Consider the following 19,118-nt stretch of genomic DNA (forward strand, 5'->3'; position numbering starts at 1 on the left):
GAATGGCCCGGACAGGACAGCCTCTTGTTCTAGTTTTGACCACGCTGGAGGGAAGATTCTAGGGTTTCGAGTTACACTGCAGATGGCTGAGGGAGATGAGATTCGGGGAGTTGTTGATTGGTCTTTGAGCGTGGGGGTTGAGGTCATCGACGAAATGTAGAGTTGAACTAGCTTGCGATATCAATGTGATCATGTACGTGAAACGCTTTTGTCAATTTCCATTTCTTCTAGGAAAAGGGTATAGATATGGGAAAATGTCCCCATGAGGCAGGTATATGACAACAGCAAAATAAAAAGTATTTACTTAGAGGTAGCCAGGATCTTCTCAATCTCCAGCGCAGCATCGCGCACCTGCGGGCAGTAATGCTGGCGCAACAACTCACCTTCCCACACCGATCCAGCGAAGACATTCGTCGCGTCCACATCTGTGGCGAAGGCATTGAACACGCCGTCCCCCTTGCGCTCTTCCGTATGCCACAGCGACGAGATGCGGCGGGAATTGTGCTTCGCGACCTGGCTCATTAGGGCGAGGGTAGCGATGGCTGATTTCTCAGGCAGCTGGAGCGAGGTCGTCATAAGTCGTTTGGAGAAACTGGCTAGTCGGCTCGCGGGCGGGAGGCCGTGGGCGCGGGATATGAGAGTGGACTGCAGGCAGCGTAGGAGAAGAACCATGGGTGTCTGGAAGTTGACTTTGTTCTTTGAGCGAGGCTGTGTCTGGTCTTCCGAGGTATTCGGGTCCGGAAGCCGGAGAGCGGTGTTGGGGTTGAATTCGACTTCTGGGTTTGTGGAGAGGGCATACAGGGATCGGTAGAGGTGCTTGACGAAGAAGCTGAGGTCCAGGTGGAGGGTTGCCGCGGCTTTACTGGCGTCCTGACCTTCGAGTAAGGCAAAAGCAGTCACGGTGCAAAGGAGGATTGCGCGGCGAGCATCTCGCGCAGCGGTTTCGGAGACTTCGGTGCTGTCTTCTTCGGCTTCTTCGTCGACGTTTTCGCCCATTTCGGTGCGTTCTGCATGTCCGATAAGATCCTTCAGGGCCTCGAGGAGATCACCGAAAAAGTCTTGATTGATCAGACGCGCGTATTTGGCCAACCCCTCCAGTACCGGTCCCATCAGAGTTGGAATGCGTGCTTTCAGGATGCGGAAGTATACACCAAACACCAGTTTCAACGTCTCGGCCTGGTTCTTCTCCCTCTCTTCGTGGGAAACCAGTGCATCTGCCTGCTTCATGTCCTTCTCCACCACTTTGCGCTCCTTTTCAACCTTGCGCTCTCGCTTCGTCCGGAATTCCCGTTTCTGCTTCTGCTTCTTGCCGCCGATGGTTTCTTCCGTCTCGCGATCCACCCGGTCTAGCGAGCCTTTCATGGAAAATTCGCCGAGCAAACGCAGATGCAGGAAAGTGTCCAGAACGCTCTCGTGGATGTGGAAGTCTCGAGCTTTCAACATTTTGGCAAGGAGGCGGACCGCTTCGAGTGAGACAACGCCATCGTTATCCTTGTGGAAAACCTCCTCTAGAGTCTCACGACATTTGACAAAATCGGCATCCACTTGCCTTCTGGCGAGGCGGTTCACGATGATCTTGAGCAACTCATTGCGAAAATTGAAATGCGGCACAGCCAAGAGCATATTGCAAGCACAGTTGATGGCGATGCTCTTCAACCCAGCATCTATATCGGCATTCTCGCCCTTGGCTGGCTTGCTGAGCACCACCAGTTTTTGGACGTAGGCCTTATACCCCGACACCAGAGACTGCTCGTAGTTCCGCAATTTTCGCACATCCTTCGAGACCTTTGCCGTCATGTCCTCTTCGCCGAGTGGACGAATGCGATATCCCGGAATAACATCCTTGTAGACTGCTCCCTGGGCTGCTAGAGCCAGTTTTTTCACAGTGACCGGCGAGTCGTTCTTCTCCACCATCTCGGCCATGGTCTTGAACAGCGCGATATGCTCCTCCGGGTCCTCATTAATCAGAGTGGCCAGGCGTGCGAGTTCTTCCTTGGCCTGCACAATCTGCACCTTCAATGGAATCTTGGGTTTGACCTCCTCGACCTCATCCTCGTCTCCGGATGCATCCTCCATCTCGTCGTCATCCGTGCCGAGAAAGCTGTCGGTTTCTTCCGCGGGATCTTCCTGTTCGGCCACATTGTGCACAAAGCCCTCGGAGGTCTTGATCGGTAGTCGAGTGCGCTCGTTGTCTTTCTTGTTCGTCTTGCGCGGGCGGCGTTCGTAGTCCTGCTCGAGATCCCACTCGCTGGCGCGGGTTTGGAAATCGTCGTTGTGTTGTGATGACTTTTCCTCGTCACCAGGAGGACTGAGACGTCTCCTTTTAACAGCCGGACCGCGCGCCATGGTGTGTGAGAGAGAGTCTTAATGGGTGTTGCGAAGAAGAAAAGGCGGAAACTTTTTTTTTTCTATCGGCTGGCGTCGCCAAGAATTTTCTGCCAGGTCCGTCCCTGGAATTTTTAGTTAGGTCCGACAACTTCACCTTTTACTCTTCACCCCAAGATCTTCGCAATCCTCGTCTCGATACCGATATCCGTCTGTGCCGGACGCCCTGCGACATCATGCGCAGTCTCACGGAAGAAGAAACCAAGACGTGCGTGTTCCATCTTTCCTCCTGTGCTCGTGCTGACCGGACCGGTTTGCAGACTATTCTCCAAGCTCGCCGTTTACTGCGGTCGTAGTTTAAACAATCTGATCGCACCACCGTCCGACGATGGCGCTTCGGCTGAGCGACATGTCTTCCGTCTGCAAGGCAGCCGCGTGTTCTATCTCCCGCTGAAATTGGCAAACCTGGCCGTGTCGGTCCCGCGCGCCAATCTGCTCTCGGCGGGCACGATGATCGGCAAGTTCACAAAGGTAGGCGTGCCTCTCTCGATCCTGTTCTACTACCTCGAGCTAAGTCCTCGCCTTTAGACCGGCAAGTTTCGCGTCAATATTACCGCTCTAGATGTCATCGCACCACACGCACGAAACCGGGTCTGGGTCAAGAGCAACGGAGAAATGCCCTTCCTCTACGGTGGTAACCTGGTCAAGGCCCATATTGGGAGATTCTCGCAGGACATGGCAGAGCACGAGGGTGTCATAGTGTTGAGTGCGGATGACAAGCCACTGGTAAGTTTCATCTGTGGGTCGTTGTACTGGGGTATGCGGTCCATACTGACTCGTCCCGCCTTTCTAGGGCTTCGGGGTCACAGCGAGATCGACCGCTGAAACGCGCAAGTTGGAACCCACGGCTATTGTTGTCTGTAAGTACATCCTTGCCATTTGTCTTGCGGAGACGTGCTAATTGCGAGCGTTTTAGTCCGGCAAGCCGATGCTGGAGAATGGCTGCGTGATGTAGGTTTCCCCTATTTTCGAGTTCCTATAGTCCCCAAAGCTAATCGGTTCAATAGGAAGATACGCTGTTCACGACCTAGGGTGGAAAGAGCATATTGCAGGAGTTTTGGGAGTTGCCATTTGTATCTGGTCAAAAGTACTGTTATATCTATGTGTATACCATTATCTGCTATGCCATCAATTCAATCCATGAACTATTTCCCATTCTTTCTTGTAGTTGAGGTAACTATCCAACAACCTTGGGATAGACCATGACCTGAATGCCTCAGGCACCAGGATGAGTCAGCTCAACGTCTGCCTCAGCCATCGGCAGCAGCGACGATGAGGCTGTAATCCATCGCCGAGTCGGGGCCTTCCAAGCTAACAGAGTACGGGACACTCTTCGCTCGTCATCTCTTTTTTTCTTTTGTTCTCTCCGTCTCCCCCTGTTCCATCTCGCCTCTTCCTCCTGCTGCTCCGCCCGCCTCACATCCCACCGGCGAGCTCACTTTCCCCAACAACCCCCACCATGCCGCCTTACTCGACTGCCCAGAAAAATGCTATCGCCCAGTTTGTCGCGCTGACTCAAACCAAGGATTCGGTTGCTGCCCGGGTATGTTTGATTTCCTTTCTTTCTTTATTCTGCGGCTGTTTAACTGTCGATTTGTGATCACGTGTCTTGAAGTGTATGACTGACTTGTTGAATGTGTATACAGTTCCTCCGGGCTTCTGCGTGGAAGGTTGAGCAGGCTGTTGATATGTAAGTTCTGTTGCTTTCCCTTTCTTCTTTGCCTGTCGATATGACATTCTTTCCTGGTCAGTGTGCAATATCATACATGGCCCGGAGACCATGTAGTAGCCACCGCACAGAGAGCAGACAGGCCGAGAATGCCAGACAGAAACTAACCCCCATCACAGATACTATCAGGGCAACCATGGCGGCTCATCAGCCAACGCAGCCGCAATCAACAAGATCTTCGACAGTTACCGAGGTAAGACTCTTGCCTACCGGAAATATCCAAATTAACACTTCAGCGCAGATTCGCCGGAGGACAACCCAGATGGCATCGGCATCGAAGGGGCCATGAAGTACCTGGGCGACCTGCAAGTGCAGCTGGACGAGGTAGCCTGTCTCGCCGTGGCAGAACTGCTAAAGTGCCCATCCATGGGCGAGTTTACGCGCGAGGAATTCGTGAACGGCTGGCGAGAAGTGAGGTAAGGCCAGGCGCAGGCGCAATTCTGCGCTAGAAACAATGCACCCAAATCTAACTGGCATGCGAACAGCTGCGACACACTTCCCAAAATGGCCGACTACGTGCAAAAGCTACGGCTCCGCATCCCCACGGAGCCCGAGACGTTCCGGCGAGTCTACAGATTCACATTCCCGCTGTCGCGGATGCAAGGGCAGCGCAATTTGCAATTTGAGATCGCCATGGAGCAGTGGCGGCTGTTTTTCACTCCGGACCACGGCGGCGTGCAGTGGAGCACGTCGTCGACGCCGTGGCTGGACTGGTGGCTTGAGTTCCTCGAGAGTCGAGGAAAGAAACCCGTAAACAAAGATCTGTGGGAGCAGACGGAGGTTTTTATGCGGAAGACGCGTGAGGATGAGGCCTTTGGGTGGTGGAGTCCCGATGGGGCGTGGCCGGGGGCATTGGATGATTTTGTGAGCTGGGTTGCGGCGAAGAGGGGCAAGGAAGGGTCAGAGATGGAGCTGGAGTGATTTTTAATTGTCCATAAGCAGAGCCGAATGATGATGATGAGACGTGAGGTAGACCTATGCATTATTAACCCCTTACGAAAAGATACGGACACAGTACAAGAACAGCTGCATCATTGACCAGGTTACATTTCCAGTCTCTATCTAGCAACTACTCTATAGGCAGAAAGAGAGAGAGAAAGACGAATAGCACAGCCGGGAAGAAGAGACCAGCATTATGTTCAGCGGCAGGACAAGGGAAATACAAGGATAAAAGGCCATTCATCATAAATTTAGAAGAAACCAGTCAGGTATCTGCGGCATGTCTAAAATGCCCGGAATGTATACAGGGGAAGATGAAGATTCAAACACCGAGAGAAAAAAAGGTACAAAGGGAAAAAAGGTCCGGACGACATTTTGGCACGTCCGGTCTCGAGGTCGCGACTCGGGCCCTTCCACCTAAGGGTTGTAGTCGCGCTTCTCATAGTCGCCGCCGCGGCGGTCGTTGTAGCGCTTGCGCAGGGCTTCGAGGCGCTTCTTCTTGGTGTGGGTGTTGACGTAGGTGCCGATGAAGAAGCCGACGATGTTGAAGAACGGCACCCAGGTGTGCTCGGGGAGGAACTTCTGGGCGAAGGCCAGAGCAATGGGCGAGGTGACCCAGCTCACCTTCATGACGGGCAGGAAGCCGGCCTTGACGGTGGCGCGGACCTGGTGGATGGTGCGCGCGCCGGCGATGACGGCCATCGAGCACAGGTAGACGGAGTTCTGAATCGGGGAGATCTGTGGGGATGGCGGTCAGCATTTCCCTTTCGTGGAGAGGCGCGGGGAACACGTACAATCAGATTGCTGACGAGAATCTGCATAATCTTGGCCTTCAGACTCGTCCGGCCGGCAAAGATCTTCTGGAGAATGCCGATGAGGATGTGGCCCAGCGGCGCGGCGACGAACATGCCGTACAGCGACATCTTAGGCACGCGCGAGCTGAAGTAGTGGCCGTGCTTGCCGACATCGTGCGCGATCCACGAGGCCAGCAATTCCTGCAGACCGGAGAGCACACCGGAGGTGAGCATCTTGGTGCGCAGCGGGTTCTTCTGCAGCTGTTGGAGGTAGGCCTACATAGCGACGATCCATTCCTCGGGTCAGACATCAGTTTTGCGGGGAAGTGAAGCGTAAAGAACGTACCGCCAGATAGCCGGCCTGCGTCTTGCCTCCGGTCAAGCGCTCGCCGACGCGGTGCGCCAGGTCTTGGGGCTTTCCCCCGGCGACCGTGCGGAAGGACTCCTCTTGGAATTTGACGGACATGCTGGGCTCACGGAAGGGATCGGGTGGGAGAGACTGGAGTACTGAATGAGGAATTAATATTCCGGCGAACGAATTCAGAGGAAGAATGGGCGGAGAGGGTGAGGATCAGTAGAGGGACAGGGGGCGCGTGTGTTTGTTTATGGCAGCGAACGAGAGAGAGGGGGCTGGGCTGGACTGGACTGGAACAGCGAGAACAGCCGAGGTACATAGGCACTTACAGTAGTACGCCTCGAGAGATTATTATTGTACAAAGTTGTACAATAATAAAACAGCAGATTGGCACGGGGTATTTGTTCTCCGCAAAATGGAAACAGAAAATCCCTGGGGATTTAAAAGCAGTCGGTTGCCCGGCCGGCAGATGGGGCAGGGGAGGCCTGAGGCACCAGGTCGAAGAGCAGATCCCGGCGAGATCCATTGGCGGATGCTCGGGACCGCCCGATATGTATGGACGGTTGACTAATCTTTCCTGAACATGGTGGAATCTTAGAGCAAACGGTTTGATTTACGGAGAATACTAATTAGTCGTACTGGGTCAGTTATCCTAGAGTAGAAATAGAGACAGAGGGTGTTTTGTGTAGCGGTGGAATGCTTCGCTCGCAATATATCACTGGCAGAGGAGATATTTTTTCACCGACGGAAAACCCCCCAGAACAAAGAGCATGGATGATAAACAATGTCTGATTAGAATGATTTATTATTTGGAGCTCGTCTTTGTATCCTGCGTCTACAAGAAATTCTACAATGCACAGTGTGCCAAATCACGGGATCACACCGAACCCTACTTCTCACCTCCTGCTGGTCAATATCAAGAAGATCAAAACGGCCTACAAAGAACCTACCATAGAAACCCACCAGCAGCTCCTCTGCATGTAGAGACATAGTATCATGATGGCCAAATTCCCCCATGCACAACACCAGGTGGGGTCGCCAGACCGACGACACAAGCGTTGTCGTCGCCGACATAAGCGACTCACCACGATGCGTGCACGAGTAACACGCTGCCACCTTCGTTCTTCTGCCCTTCACCCACCATCATTTCAAGTCCCATCCATCTCCCGCCTTACCTGTTTTCATCCCCAATCGCACCCTCTCATCTGAATACACGTGCACAAACCCTATCTTCATTTCCCAACATGTCCGGGGACACGCTGGAGGAGTTTGAGCTGAAAGGGTTTCCACCTGAGGGTCTCCAACCTGGGGAGGAGACAAGCCCATGGACTGCGGGCTTAGAGGAACGAGCTCCATTCCCTGCCGAGAGACTGCCCTCAGTGGTCCGTACGGACATGGAGATTGCAAGCCCCAGCGTCGAGGTTGAGGAGGGTCACGAGAAAGATTCCAAGGAGAAGAGTTCCCAGGAAGGGTCCCAGGAAAGCCAGCCTGTTGAATCCAGTCTCGCTTTTATTGGCCACCAAATGCGTACGAAGGATGCCGAGGGGCGGTTTGTTGAGGAACAGTCTGACGAGGAGATGTTTGACAGTTCGTACATTGACGACGTTGAAGAGTATGTTGAGCACATTGCCTGTACCGGGGAAGGCGAGATGCCTGAAGCGTCGTACATTGAGTACGTCGAAAAGATTGTTCAGCACGTTGCCTGTACTGGAGAAGATGAGCAAGCCAAACCCGAAACACGAATCTCCGCTTCAGTCAGCGACACGAAGAGCGTGAGAAGCTCGAGCAGCGACAAAGAAATTGCCCGTCACGATTGCACAGACGAGGAGACGACAAGTCCATCACACCGCCACGGCTCTGGGCACAAGCACACCGACGGCGGAGACAACGGACCGTCAGAGCTGCGAGATCTCAGCGCCGTGCTGATCGACCATCCGATCGCGACCGAATATCGCGCCAGAAGTACAAGTCAGGGGCAGCGGACGCCGTCTGAGCGCTCGCCCACGTCTAGGTTCCACTCCAGCTTTGCAGGCCGCGAACCATGGGCACATAGCAGCCATGACTCAATTGCTCGACCAGCCATGCGGCGCGAGGACAGGCAGGGCGAGCTTCGAAGGGATTTTAGATATCCAGAGCGAGCAACGCCGCCGAGAAGACACACCGACACGATCGTGCAGCACATTGTCCCAAATCGTCCTCTTTCAGCCTCGACGGCTCAGCAGTGCCAGGACATCGTCAGGTCCATCCCAGACCCAGGGCCATCTCGTTACCCAGCCGGTATCTCGTCACAGCATCTTCCGCGCCAACGGCCGCTTCCACAGAACGTGCCATCTCGACGTGGACACCCGACCCATCCCAATGCTCCTCGTCGTCCTGCACCGATGGCTCCGGGTCGCTCTCGAGAACGCTATAGGGTTAGGCCATTTCCACCGAGAAGACTTGTTGTGATTCCAGAGCAAGGCCCAGGTCATCGCCCTGAACCCATGCCAATGCAGCAGCAGCGAAGACCCTCCACTCTTACTGAACAACAACAGAGGGAGTTGCGCCAAGGTACTGCGGCGCAACGCGCTGCCGCTGCCGGTGCCACTGATCGCCCTGAACCCGTCTCAATGCCCACAGTTCCTGTCAACCGTGCTCCACCGCGGCAGGGACCGAAACGGGTCAGCTTTGGACCAGAGGTGATGGATCTTCCGTCGACTATGGAGGATGAAGACAGGCAACTTTTCAGTCCTGCTCCGTGGGCAGAACCACTGCGAGATGGCTTCTCCGAACGACGACTGGGGGTGGCGAGCAATCACCCAATTGCCTCGTGCGAGCCTGGAAGCGGTGCCGGTCCTTCTGCACAGAAAAAGCCACTGAAAGGCATCCTCAAGACACCGTCGGGTAAAGTGAATATTTCCTCAACTGCACCGACCCCGACCCAGTCGGGAGACATCACGAGCCCTAATCCGCAGATAGAATCACCAAGACGCGGCATCTTTGAGCCACAGCCGGTGCACCATCCTCTAGTTGCTTCGAGTGATCCCAGAGGAAATGTGAGCGCGACTCCCCCGCGAGACAGCATCTTCAAGCCGGAGCCGAGACCCATTGCTCGCCCGCTGACTCTCCCGGACAACGCCGTTGTTCTTGCAGACTGGGCGCCACGGCGCCACCTGCCTCGACACAATGTCTTCGCAGTCAAGCCGGAGCCAGTGGCGCGTCCCCAGATTGTCATCAATCAGCCCAGGGATATTGTCCGTCCTACCCCGGCGCAAGGGGTCTCTCAAGAGAGCAGAGCAACATCACTTCCGACGATTCGTCCTCGTGAAGAAACGATCACAATCGCGGCCATTGTTGAGGTACCTTTTCCAGGCCATGATGAACTGGCCAACCCGACACCAGAGCTTGACGATGTCAACAGTGGAGAGATCATCACACTGAGCTTCAGAGATACCGAGCCACCCGTTCCAGAAGAGCCGTCGCGTAGTACAACGCTGCGACCTGAAGAATTCGCTCACGTAAAGAGTGTGTCGACTCCGCCCAGGCTCATCAGTACACCTTCTTCTCCGGATTCAGGTTCATCGGGCAGCACGACGCCACGGCAGAGTGATTACACCCGTGAAGATGCAGCCTCGACTACCTCGCGACCCATTGAGCTGTCCATACAACAGCCAACGCCAGCATTCGCGGGTGCTCGCTCTGCACGTGCATCGATTATCTCGCAATCCTCTACAATCATTGACCTTCCTCCTTCGGCACAAGGACCGCTGAGAGATCAACCGACATCCCGCCTGAGCACTGTGACCGTCCCGTTGATCCTAGTCAGTCCGCCCACACCCGTACCGGCCCAGGGAGGCCCGCAATACAGCTCTCATGAGCAGATTCCTCTTACTGACTTTCGTCCGGTGATTCATCCAGTCCGACCTGGTGACGCAGGAAATGTTCCAGTTGCTCCTCCGCAGGATCGACCGAAGCTGATCCTGAACACCACCAACCTGGACAACATCCAGGAAGATAACGAGGATTCGGAGGGATCCGAGTCGAGCAGCGACTCTGGGGGAGGCAAGGACGAAGACGACGAAAATCTTGCCAATAAGCCCGGAGAGGATGATGGCGCTGATGCCGAGGATTTCGAGAAAGCAAAAGATCTTGGAATAAAGCTCCGCGAGGGACTCAATGACTCGCCCGTGAATGAAGCCGAGCGGCGCTCGAAGAAACGTCGTCCCTTGAATACCAATTACATCGACGAAAGACTGTCCTCTATCATCACTGGGGAAAAGTCTCAGAGGGATTGGGTGCCCCCGTTTCCCCTCTGCTACAAGCCTCGCACGCCTCCACCGCGAGAGGATGAAGAAGAAGCTGGACCCCTGCCGCCGGCAGTGCTGAGAGATCTGCGGTACCGATATCGCGCAGGGGTCATGTGCCAACACGAGACGGTTCTGCGATTCTGGCCTACATCTCTGAGGCAAGTCTGCGACGAGTGCGGGGAGCAGACACGACACATGTGGGTGTGCACAGCCGATACTGAAGACTGGTCTGTGTATGACCGGACCGCGCGCCCGGAACGGAGCATCGAGCAGCTCGCCCCATGGCTGATCAAGGCCATTGAAGAAGGCCATTACACGGATGAGCAAGTCGAGAGGTTTATCGAAGAGCGGTACGAAGTCCAACTGGCTGCGCTGCGTGACCGAAACCGGGAGCACACTCCGCCCGACACGAGGTCGTCGGACGAGTCCGGAGATGACAGTGACGAGGCCACAGAATGGTGGGAAGAAACAATGACCATCGCGGAGATGGTAGAGACCAGGAACAAGCGCCGTTTCCAGCGACTCGCGCAGCGACGTGCGGCGATTGAAGCAGATGTCCAGAGAACGCTGCCTTGCATGGAGATGTGGTGTCAAAAGTGCCACCCGGGCGTCGAGGAGCGTGCGCTCGGGCATATCGATGAAATCGTGATGCAGCCGTACAGGGCTCCCCCCGACATCCCGGAGTATCTGAACCGACCCATCAGCACGGTGCGCGCGATCCTGGGTCCGCAATGGAGGGAGGCCGGTGTGCTGAATCGGTGGTGGCAGGACCTGGTCGCCTCGAGCCCCGTCGACCTCGAGCCGGTGCTGAACCTGGCTCATCTTCGCAATCTCAACATGGCCCAGTTCGCAACGCTGGCGCGGTGGATTCGCAATGGGATGCCGACGGAAGATCGGCTCCAGCGGGTCATCTGGTGGTTATGGGACGCCGGCTGCGCGGACGAATACTTCTTCCAGAGCCTCACCAACACGCGCCTCATTCTACCGCGCACCCTGGAGCTGGGCGACTGGGACACGGGGGACCGACAGCAGCAGCGGGTCCTATTCACGATTTATGAGGAGATGGAGGATGACGCTGGCCAGCTGATTGAGCGGCCGTACTCCGAGTACTGGATTGAAGATGACGAGGAGTTCTTGCTGTCTGGCTTCCACGAGTACATGGCGCAGCAGGTGGTCCATATGCGGGCCCACCGCAGCGGCCAGCACTACCGGCCCAGCATCATGGGCCGCGCTGGCCCACGCTCGCCTTCGCCTGCCTGGTCTCCCGTCGGCTCGCTGGCCCGTCCTGGCCTGGATGACATCGAAGGCCAAGTTCTCCGACATGGGACTGACCGCCATACCGACCATGACTCTAGCCAAGTCTAGATCAGTGAGCGTGAAGTGACGTGAAGGCGAGAGGAAGATGACGGTGGTGAGTGGGTGGAGGAGTGGTTTGCAGTGAACCGGTGTATGTGTAACCATGTAACAATGCATGTTCAGAAGAATGTCGAATTCTGTAAATGCAAAGTAGCCGCCGGTATGTACATAATCTGTTAAAGGTCGCGGAGAAATTCCCCATTCGCATATGATATTCTGCCCTATGCGGTAAGGCCAACCTAGAACTGTATGGACCTCGGCATCTTCCGACATGGCCCGAATATACATCTTTCTTTGTTTTGGACAATCCCTTGAAAACAGAGGAGCTGGTCTCTCTGATTATCATTATTTTCCTTTTTGTTCTCGACACCATGCCTGACCCCAAACATCCTCCGACCTCTTCTAACCATGCGGGGAATGTCTCCTTGCCCGCGGGGAAACCAGACCGAGCTCAATTGCTCGCGGCCCTGGCAGCAACCGACGTGACTATTCGCCGGGTAGACCAGTGAGTTGTATAGACAGATTCGCATTGTGCCGTATAACTAACCCTCCGCAGACTTCTCTCCACAGCCGACGGCCAAGAAAAGGTCCTAGCGACGATCAACTATGTCTCCTCCATCCTACATCACCTCTCCGCCTCCGCGCCGCGGATCGTGCAGCAGACCTGGCCAAGTCTCCTCGCGCGCCTCAGCGGGCGCCAATTATCCTTGCCCCAACCACCCAAGTCCGCCGCGTCCACGTCCAAATCCAAGTTCGCCGCGCTATCCTCCATCGCCTCGGAGACGCGTTACAACCTCCGCCTCTTCGGGCTCCTCCCGCTCTGGGTCTGGGGCTCCGATACTTTGAAATCACCACCCGCAGACCCCATCCTGCACGCCCTGGCACACCTCCAAGTCGTCTCCAACGTCATCTACCAGCTCCTCGAGAACGTGGCCTACCTCGCTGAGAAGGGGGTGGTCTCGCGCCGCTGGGTCGATAGACATGGCGGAGTCGATAAGTGGTATATATGGAGTACGCGCGGCTGGTTCGGGCATATTTTCTTTCAGTTCTTTGTGCTCTGGCGCGAGAGCGTCCTGCGCCGGAGACGGGTTGCTGCGCAGCGTGCCGCTGCTACGGCTACTGCCGGAAGCGAGAAGAGTACCAAGGCGGAGGACGGCGAGGCGCTGAGGCTTGAGATTCGGGCGTGGCGCAAGAGTCTCGTTAACAATGCCATCTGGGCACCTCTGTGTATCCACTGGTGTCTGGAGAAGGGGATCGGGATTCCAGAGCACTTGACCGGGCTGATCAGTTTCTTCGCTGGTGTCTGGGGGCTGCGGGACACCTGGGCGGCAACGGCCAAAGAATAGACGTGTTTTGTTTCTTCATCTATACCACTGTTTGTCTATTTGTTTGGCTTGCATATACACCCTGATATACCGACTTTCGAAATAGAATGTGATTATTGGTCTATCCTCCCGATACTTGGGCCTATATCGAAGATGCTCGAAATGACATCGTTAGTTCACTCTCACTTAATTACCATTTCATCTAGTCTCCTCCGGTATACATTCCTTGATAGCCTCAGGCACCAATATCGACTGCCTTCCATGCGCTTCGACGGCCAGTCAGGTGGCGGCAACCGGCTGACATAAACCCGCTTAGGTCATCGCAACTATCGTTACGGCCTGTACCTGGAAGCTCAACACTCCATCTCTTCCCCCATCACCTCATCCCCATCTGCCTCTCTTTTCCGTCAGGTTCTCCTTCCTGGTCTGCCGGTTCTTCCATCTTTTTCCATCGTCACCGTTTTCATCTCTTTCCCTTTCGTGTTCCCCATCGGGTGAGCTTGCCTCGGGACACTTGACCTCTCCCAGAGCTTGGTTTCCATCCACGTCACGACTTCAGATATTGCACCATGTCGGCGGAGCCGGATCACACTCACGATAAGAAGAGGGTCAACCTCCAGTATGTTCCTTCTGCCACCGTCCCCTTCGCACATGCTAACCTATGTCACCAGGGATGCCTCGGGCGCCGAGAAGAAGGAGGTAAGAGCGATTGCAGAACGGGTGGCAAGTATCTGGCACTGACAAGGATCTGTAGGAGCTTGACACCTCCACTGCTATTCTCAAGAAGAAGAAGAAGCCCAACTCATTGATGTAAGTGTGCTCCACGCACCCGCCACTCCGCCAGATGCTGACAGCTCACCTATCTAGTGTGACTGACGCCGTGAACGATGACAACTCGGTGATCGCTCTTTCAAACAACACCATGGAGACACTCCAGCTCTTCCGCGGTGACACAGTCTTGGTGAAGGGGAAGAAGCGCAAGGACACTGCCCTCATCGTCTTGGCGGATGACGATCTCGATGACGGGAGTGCCCGTATCAACCGTGTCGTCCGGCACAACCTCCGGGTGAAGCACGGCGATATCATCACCGTCCACCCCTGCCCCGATATCAAATATGTAGGTTATCATCCCAACTTTTTTGCTCATTGCTAATCACCCATTTCCCTGTGACAGGCCAAGCGCATTGCCGTCCTCCCCATCGCCGATACCATCGAGGGCCTTACCGGCTCTCTCTTCGATGTCTACCTTGCTCCTTACTTCCGCGAGGCGTACCGCCCAGTCCGACAGGGTGACTTGTTCACAGTACGAGGCGGTATGAGACAGGTGGAATTCAAGGTGGTGGAGGTGGACCCGCCAGAGTACGGCATCGTCGCTCAAGACACAATCATCCACTGCGAAGGCGACCCGATTCAGCGAGAGGACGAGGAGGGTAACCTCAACGAGGTTGGCTACGACGACATTGGTGGTTGCCGGAAGCAGATGGCTCAGATCCGTGAATTGGTCGAGCTGCCTCTCCGCCACCCCCAGCTCTTCAAGTCCATCGGTATCAAGCCCCCTCGTGGTATCCTCATGTACGGTCCTCCGGGTACCGGTAAGACTCTGATGGCTCGTGCCGTCGCCAACGAGACCGGTGCTTTCTTCTTCCTGATCAACGGTCCCGAGATCATGTCCAAGATGGCGGGTGAATCCGAGTCGAACCTCCGCAAGGCGTTCGAGGAGGCCGAGAAGAACTCCCCGGCTATCATCTTCATTGATGAGATTGACTCCATCGCCCCCAAGCGTGAGAAGACCAACGGTGAGGTCGAGCGTCGCGTCGTCTCTCAGCTCCTCACTCTCATGGATGGCATGAAGGCCCGCTCCAACGTTGTGGTCATGGCGGCCACTAACCGGCCCAACTCCATCGACCCTGCCCTTCGTCGCTTCGGCCGTTTCGACCGTGAAGTTGATATTGGCATTCCTGACCCCACCGGTCGTCTGGAGATTATGCAGATTCACACCAAGAACATGAAGCTTGGTGACGATGTTGATCTCGAGACCATCGCCGCCGAGACTCACGGTCACGTCGGATCCGATCTTGCCTCGTTGTGCTCAGAGGCTGCCATGCAACAGATCCGTGAGAAGATGGATATGATCGATCTTGATGAGGATACGATTGATGCGGAGGTGCTTGACTCTCTGGGTGTCACGATGGAGAACTTCCGCTACGCTCTGGGTGTCTCCAACCCCTCCGCCCTGCGCGAGGTTGCCGTCGTCGAGGTTCCCAACGTGCGCTGGGACGATATTGGTGGCCTCGAGGAGGTCAAGCGCGAGCTCATCGAGAGTGTCCAGTACCCTGTGGACCACCCCGAGATGTTCCAGAAGTTCGGTCTCTCACCCTCTCGCGGTGTGCTGTTCTACGGTCCTCCTGGTACTGGTAAGACCATGTTGGCCAAGGCCGTTGCCAACGAGTGTGCTGCCAACTTCATCTCCATCAAGGGTCCTGAGCTGCTGAGCATGTGGTTCGGTGAGTCGGAGAGCAACATTCGGGATATCTTCGACAAGGCGCGTGCCGCTGCTCCCTGCGTTGTCTTCCTTGATGAGCTGGATTCCATTGCCAAGTCTCGTGGTGGCTCGGTTGGTGATGCTGGCGGTGCTTCGGACCGTGTTGTTAACCAGCTTCTGACCGGTACGTATTCTTTCTCGGTTTTTTGATCTGATAGCCACTAACTTCTGTGCAGAGATGGACGGTATGACTTCCAAGAAGAACGTTTTCGTTATTGGTGCCACCAACCGTCCCGAGCAGCTGGACGCCGCCCTGGTTCGTCCCGGCCGTCTCGACACCCTGGTCTACGTTCCGCTGCCCGACCAGGAATCCCGTGAGGGTATTCTTAAGGCTCAACTCCGCAAGACCCCGGTTGCCGGTGATGTCGACCTGAGCTTCATTGCCAGCAAGACCCACGGCTTCTCCGGTGCCGATCTTGGCTTCGTGACGCAGCGTGCCGTCAAGCTGGCCATCAAGGAGGCCATCACCGCCGACATCGAGCGCGTCAAGGCGCGCGAGGCCGCCGGCGAGGACGTCAAGATGGAGGATGAGGAGGATGAAGCCGAAGACCCCGTACCCGAGCTCACCCGCGCCCACTTCGAAGAGGCCATGAAGACTGCTCGTCGCTCCGTCACCGACGTCGAGATCCGCCGCTACGAGGCCTTCGCGCAGAGCCTGAAGAACTCTGGCGGCAGCAGCTTCTTCCGCTTCCCCTCCTCGGGCGAGGTGCAGGAGAACGACACGTTCGGCGAAGCCGGCAATGATGACAGCCTCTACGATTAAATAGCTCTCCTCTCTTGGCGTGAAATGAATTTTCCTTGCGTTGCCTCTGTGCCTTTTCAGTCATGGTTGTGTTTCCCCGCGCGGAGGTTTTGACTGGTAGATCGTTCTTTTCATGGTTGGGAACTCAGCCTGGACTGATAGCTTTTTTTTTCTCTATCTCTTTTCTGGTTCTGTTTTCTTTGTCTCTGTCCACATACAACGTGCCATAATAGCCCCTACAGATGGAGGAATTTCTACGTTGGAGCATGAATTGTCCGTCTGTAAGATTTGGTAGATGTGATGCACTTTGGAGGCATGCATGTAGCAGAATAGCAGTGCAGCTAGCTTATCTACAAGTATACTACAACTGAACTTGGATACAATCGTGAACATTATTCATTAGTTGCAAAATAAATGCAAGTTCTATGTCTAAGTAATCCGCCCAATGCAAGGGAAACCAACGCTATGAAGTGATGAGACAAGAAAATTAGAACTTCGGCGAGAAGCGGCTCATAGCGCGGATCTTGGCTCCGTAGAAATAGAACAAGATCGGGATGGGGATCATCGCCAGGGTGATGAAGCCCAGCAGGCTAGAAGCCCAGTTGACGCCGAGATTGTGATACATCTGCGTAGCGAACAAGGGGAACGCGCCGCCGAGAGTAGACCGGACGAGCGTGTTGGCCGCGATGGCCGAGTTGGCGAACATCATGTACACGTCGATGATGTAGTTGAGGCCCTGCATGAAGATCACCAGGATGCCCAAGCCAATGGGCACGCCGGCGATCACCTGAGGTACCCAGGAGATGTTGGGGCTAGAGGTCCAGCCAAACCAGAACAAGCCCGCGGGCAGGAGAACTGAGGCGATCATCATTGGGATCAGGCGCTCCTCTGGGACGACTTTGCCGTGCTTCTTGAGCTTGCGCGCGAAACGGGTCTTGGTAGTGTAGATGATCAGGGCGCAGCCGAGGAAGACACCGATCATGATGCCGATGAAGGGGAGGGCGGCAACGCCCTGGTGTTTCCAGCCGCGCACCTCGCTGAAGGAGATCGGGTACGCTTCGAAGAAGAGGTAGAGGATGCCGTAGATCAGGGCCAGGTAGATGGTGATGGCCACGAGGATGGGCTCGAGGAAGAGCATCTGGAATGGTCGTAGCAGGTAGTTGTTGCAGATCTGGCGGAAGGTCGGGCTGTGCTCGTCCAGGAAGGAGTGCAGGGCCCAGTTGCGGGTCTCGCGGCGCAGGCGAGCGGCGCGCTGCTGCAGGAGGACGGGCGGGTAGGTCTCCGGGACGACGAAGAAAGTGATGATGCCGAAGGTTGCGGAGGCGATGAGAGTGATCCAGGCGGTCCAGCGCCAGCCCAGGTAGGAATCTGTGATGAAGCCGCCGACGATGGGGCCCAAAACGGGGCCGAGGAAAGTGGCCGCGCTGAACATGGCGATGGCAATGGCGCGGTCGACGGGATCCCAGATATCAGCCATGGCGCCGCCGACGACAGCCAGCGGCGAGCAGCCAAAGACGCCGATCAGGAAGCGGCAGATCATGATAGTTTCCAGATTCTGCGCGACGGCGACGGGGATCTGGAAGATGGCGAAGATGGCATAGCCCAAGAACAGCGGCAGGCGGCGGCCGTACAGCTCGCTCAGTGGCGCCCAGCAGAGGGGACCCAGTGCGAAGCCGAAGACCGTGAGACTTGTGCCCAGAGTCATGACTTCGGTCGACACGCCATACTCCTTGGAAGTGACGAGCGTGGCGGTCGAGAACACACTGCTTGCGAAGGTGATCCACATGGTCATGGAGGACATGGTCAAGGTGATGATCCATTTGCGAAGAGGCGTGAAGTTCTGCGGGTTCTCAGGGTCGTTGGGCCCATCCCATTCGACGAGATTGGGGTCTTTGGGTGCTGCTTTCTCGGGGATGGGACTGTTGCTGGCGGCGTTGCTCTCGACATCAACATCTTCCCTGGGCAGATCCTTGTCTGTCTGGACGCCAGAGTCATTGAGAGGATCGTAGTGCTCCATACTCAGACGAGGCGTGGGAGCCTCCGAGTCGAAGTGGTTGTTGTTGCTGTTGTCGTTGGAACTCATAGCTGGTGAGCTGTAGTCTGCACGAGACATCAACCACGTTTTCTTTATGGCTCCTGGTTTGGATGGATGCCCTGGCCCAACCGGCGCATCGCACCGACTTTAAAGCACTCATGGCTTCTATTTTTTTCTGCGGTGGATCTCTGATGAGAAACCATGCGCACGGAGGTACCAGGACTCGGTGTTTAACATGGGAGGTAATTGCCATAGACCGAAGAGCGATCCAATGAGAGCGAGCCATCCCAGGCAAAAACATGATCGGGGCGCGATGATGCCGTGTACCCGCCTGCCGGAGAGTGGATTACGCGAGCAGGAACGGACATAAAAAATGGCGTAGTCGCCACTCAGCGGGCTCAACGGAGGCCGATGGGCGCGAAGTGGATCACGCCCGGCAGATCGGCCACAGAGCAGCTACCGATGCTTATCTGATCATTACAATCTATGAGCTGATCCTCGGCACATCAATTCCACGCCCTATCGTTGGCAACGATGTAGACGATCAAAACAGACAACAGTCATTCGGTGGGAAAGCCCCAGTCCTGCTTAATCTTTTGAATCCACTCCTCCACCGCCATGACTTCCTGC

At 55.6% G+C, this 19,118-nt stretch overlaps 8 protein-coding genes across 8 annotated transcripts; 5 read left to right on the plus strand and 3 right to left on the minus strand.

The window, feature by feature from the left end:
• Positions 1-300: 300 nt before the first annotated feature.
• Positions 301-2,346, minus strand: N7474_007782 (nuclear export protein Noc3; the record flags this gene model as incomplete). Its single annotated transcript, XM_057199192.1, has 1 exon — positions 301-2,346. The coding sequence occupies one exon, from the start codon at positions 2,344-2,346 to the stop codon at positions 301-303; it is 2,046 nt and encodes a 681-aa protein (XP_057049893.1).
• A 215-nt stretch (positions 2,347-2,561) lies between these two features.
• N7474_007783 (ribosome biosynthesis protein NIP7) lies at positions 2,562-3,416 on the plus strand (the record flags this gene model as incomplete). The annotated part of the gene is made up of 6 exons (XM_057199193.1): positions 2,562-2,593; positions 2,646-2,856; positions 2,914-3,111; positions 3,179-3,245; positions 3,302-3,336; positions 3,393-3,416. The coding sequence occupies 6 exons, from the start codon at positions 2,562-2,564 to the stop codon at positions 3,414-3,416; spliced, it is 567 nt and encodes a 188-aa protein (XP_057049894.1).
• A 428-nt stretch (positions 3,417-3,844) lies between these two features.
• On the plus strand, positions 3,845-5,035 carry N7474_007784 (DCN1 family protein; the record flags this gene model as incomplete). The annotated part of the gene is made up of 5 exons (XM_057199194.1): positions 3,845-3,928; positions 4,032-4,075; positions 4,234-4,307; positions 4,356-4,530; positions 4,600-5,035. The coding sequence occupies 5 exons, from the start codon at positions 3,845-3,847 to the stop codon at positions 5,033-5,035; spliced, it is 813 nt and encodes a 270-aa protein (XP_057049895.1).
• A 435-nt stretch (positions 5,036-5,470) lies between these two features.
• N7474_007785 (Mpv17/PMP22 family protein) lies at positions 5,471-6,313 on the minus strand (the record flags this gene model as incomplete). The annotated part of the gene is made up of 3 exons (XM_057199195.1): positions 5,471-5,791; positions 5,848-6,123; positions 6,194-6,313. 3 exons carry the CDS (start codon positions 6,311-6,313, stop codon positions 5,471-5,473), a joined length of 717 nt encoding a protein of 238 aa, XP_057049896.1.
• Positions 6,314-7,446: 1,133 nt separating this feature from the next.
• N7474_007786 (uncharacterized protein) lies at positions 7,447-11,853 on the plus strand (the record flags this gene model as incomplete). Its single annotated transcript, XM_057199196.1, has 1 exon — positions 7,447-11,853. One exon carries the CDS (start codon positions 7,447-7,449, stop codon positions 11,851-11,853), a length of 4,407 nt encoding a protein of 1,468 aa, XP_057049897.1.
• Positions 11,854-12,215: 362 nt separating this feature from the next.
• On the plus strand, positions 12,216-13,190 carry N7474_007787 (uncharacterized protein; the record flags this gene model as incomplete). Its single annotated transcript, XM_057199197.1, has 2 exons — positions 12,216-12,349; positions 12,401-13,190. 2 exons carry the CDS (start codon positions 12,216-12,218, stop codon positions 13,188-13,190), a joined length of 924 nt encoding a protein of 307 aa, XP_057049898.1.
• A 548-nt stretch (positions 13,191-13,738) lies between these two features.
• Positions 13,739-16,474, plus strand: cdc48 (AAA family ATPase CDC48; the record flags this gene model as incomplete). The annotated part of the gene is made up of 6 exons (XM_057199198.1): positions 13,739-13,788; positions 13,841-13,868; positions 13,924-13,979; positions 14,037-14,286; positions 14,344-15,835; positions 15,888-16,474. The coding sequence occupies 6 exons, from the start codon at positions 13,739-13,741 to the stop codon at positions 16,472-16,474; spliced, it is 2,463 nt and encodes an 820-aa protein (XP_057049899.1).
• Positions 16,475-16,940: 466 nt separating this feature from the next.
• N7474_007789 (MFS transporter) lies at positions 16,941-18,536 on the minus strand (the record flags this gene model as incomplete). The annotated part of the gene is made up of 1 exon (XM_057199199.1): positions 16,941-18,536. One exon carries the CDS (start codon positions 18,534-18,536, stop codon positions 16,941-16,943), a length of 1,596 nt encoding a protein of 531 aa, XP_057049900.1.
• Between the last annotated feature and the right edge of the window lie 582 nt (positions 18,537-19,118).

Source organism: Penicillium riverlandense (assembly GCF_028828495.1).
Source record: "Penicillium riverlandense strain IBT 135883 chromosome Unknown utg000007l_segment0_segment0, whole genome shotgun sequence".
NCBI classification, from domain to species: domain Eukaryota; kingdom Fungi; phylum Ascomycota; class Eurotiomycetes; order Eurotiales; family Aspergillaceae; genus Penicillium; species Penicillium riverlandense.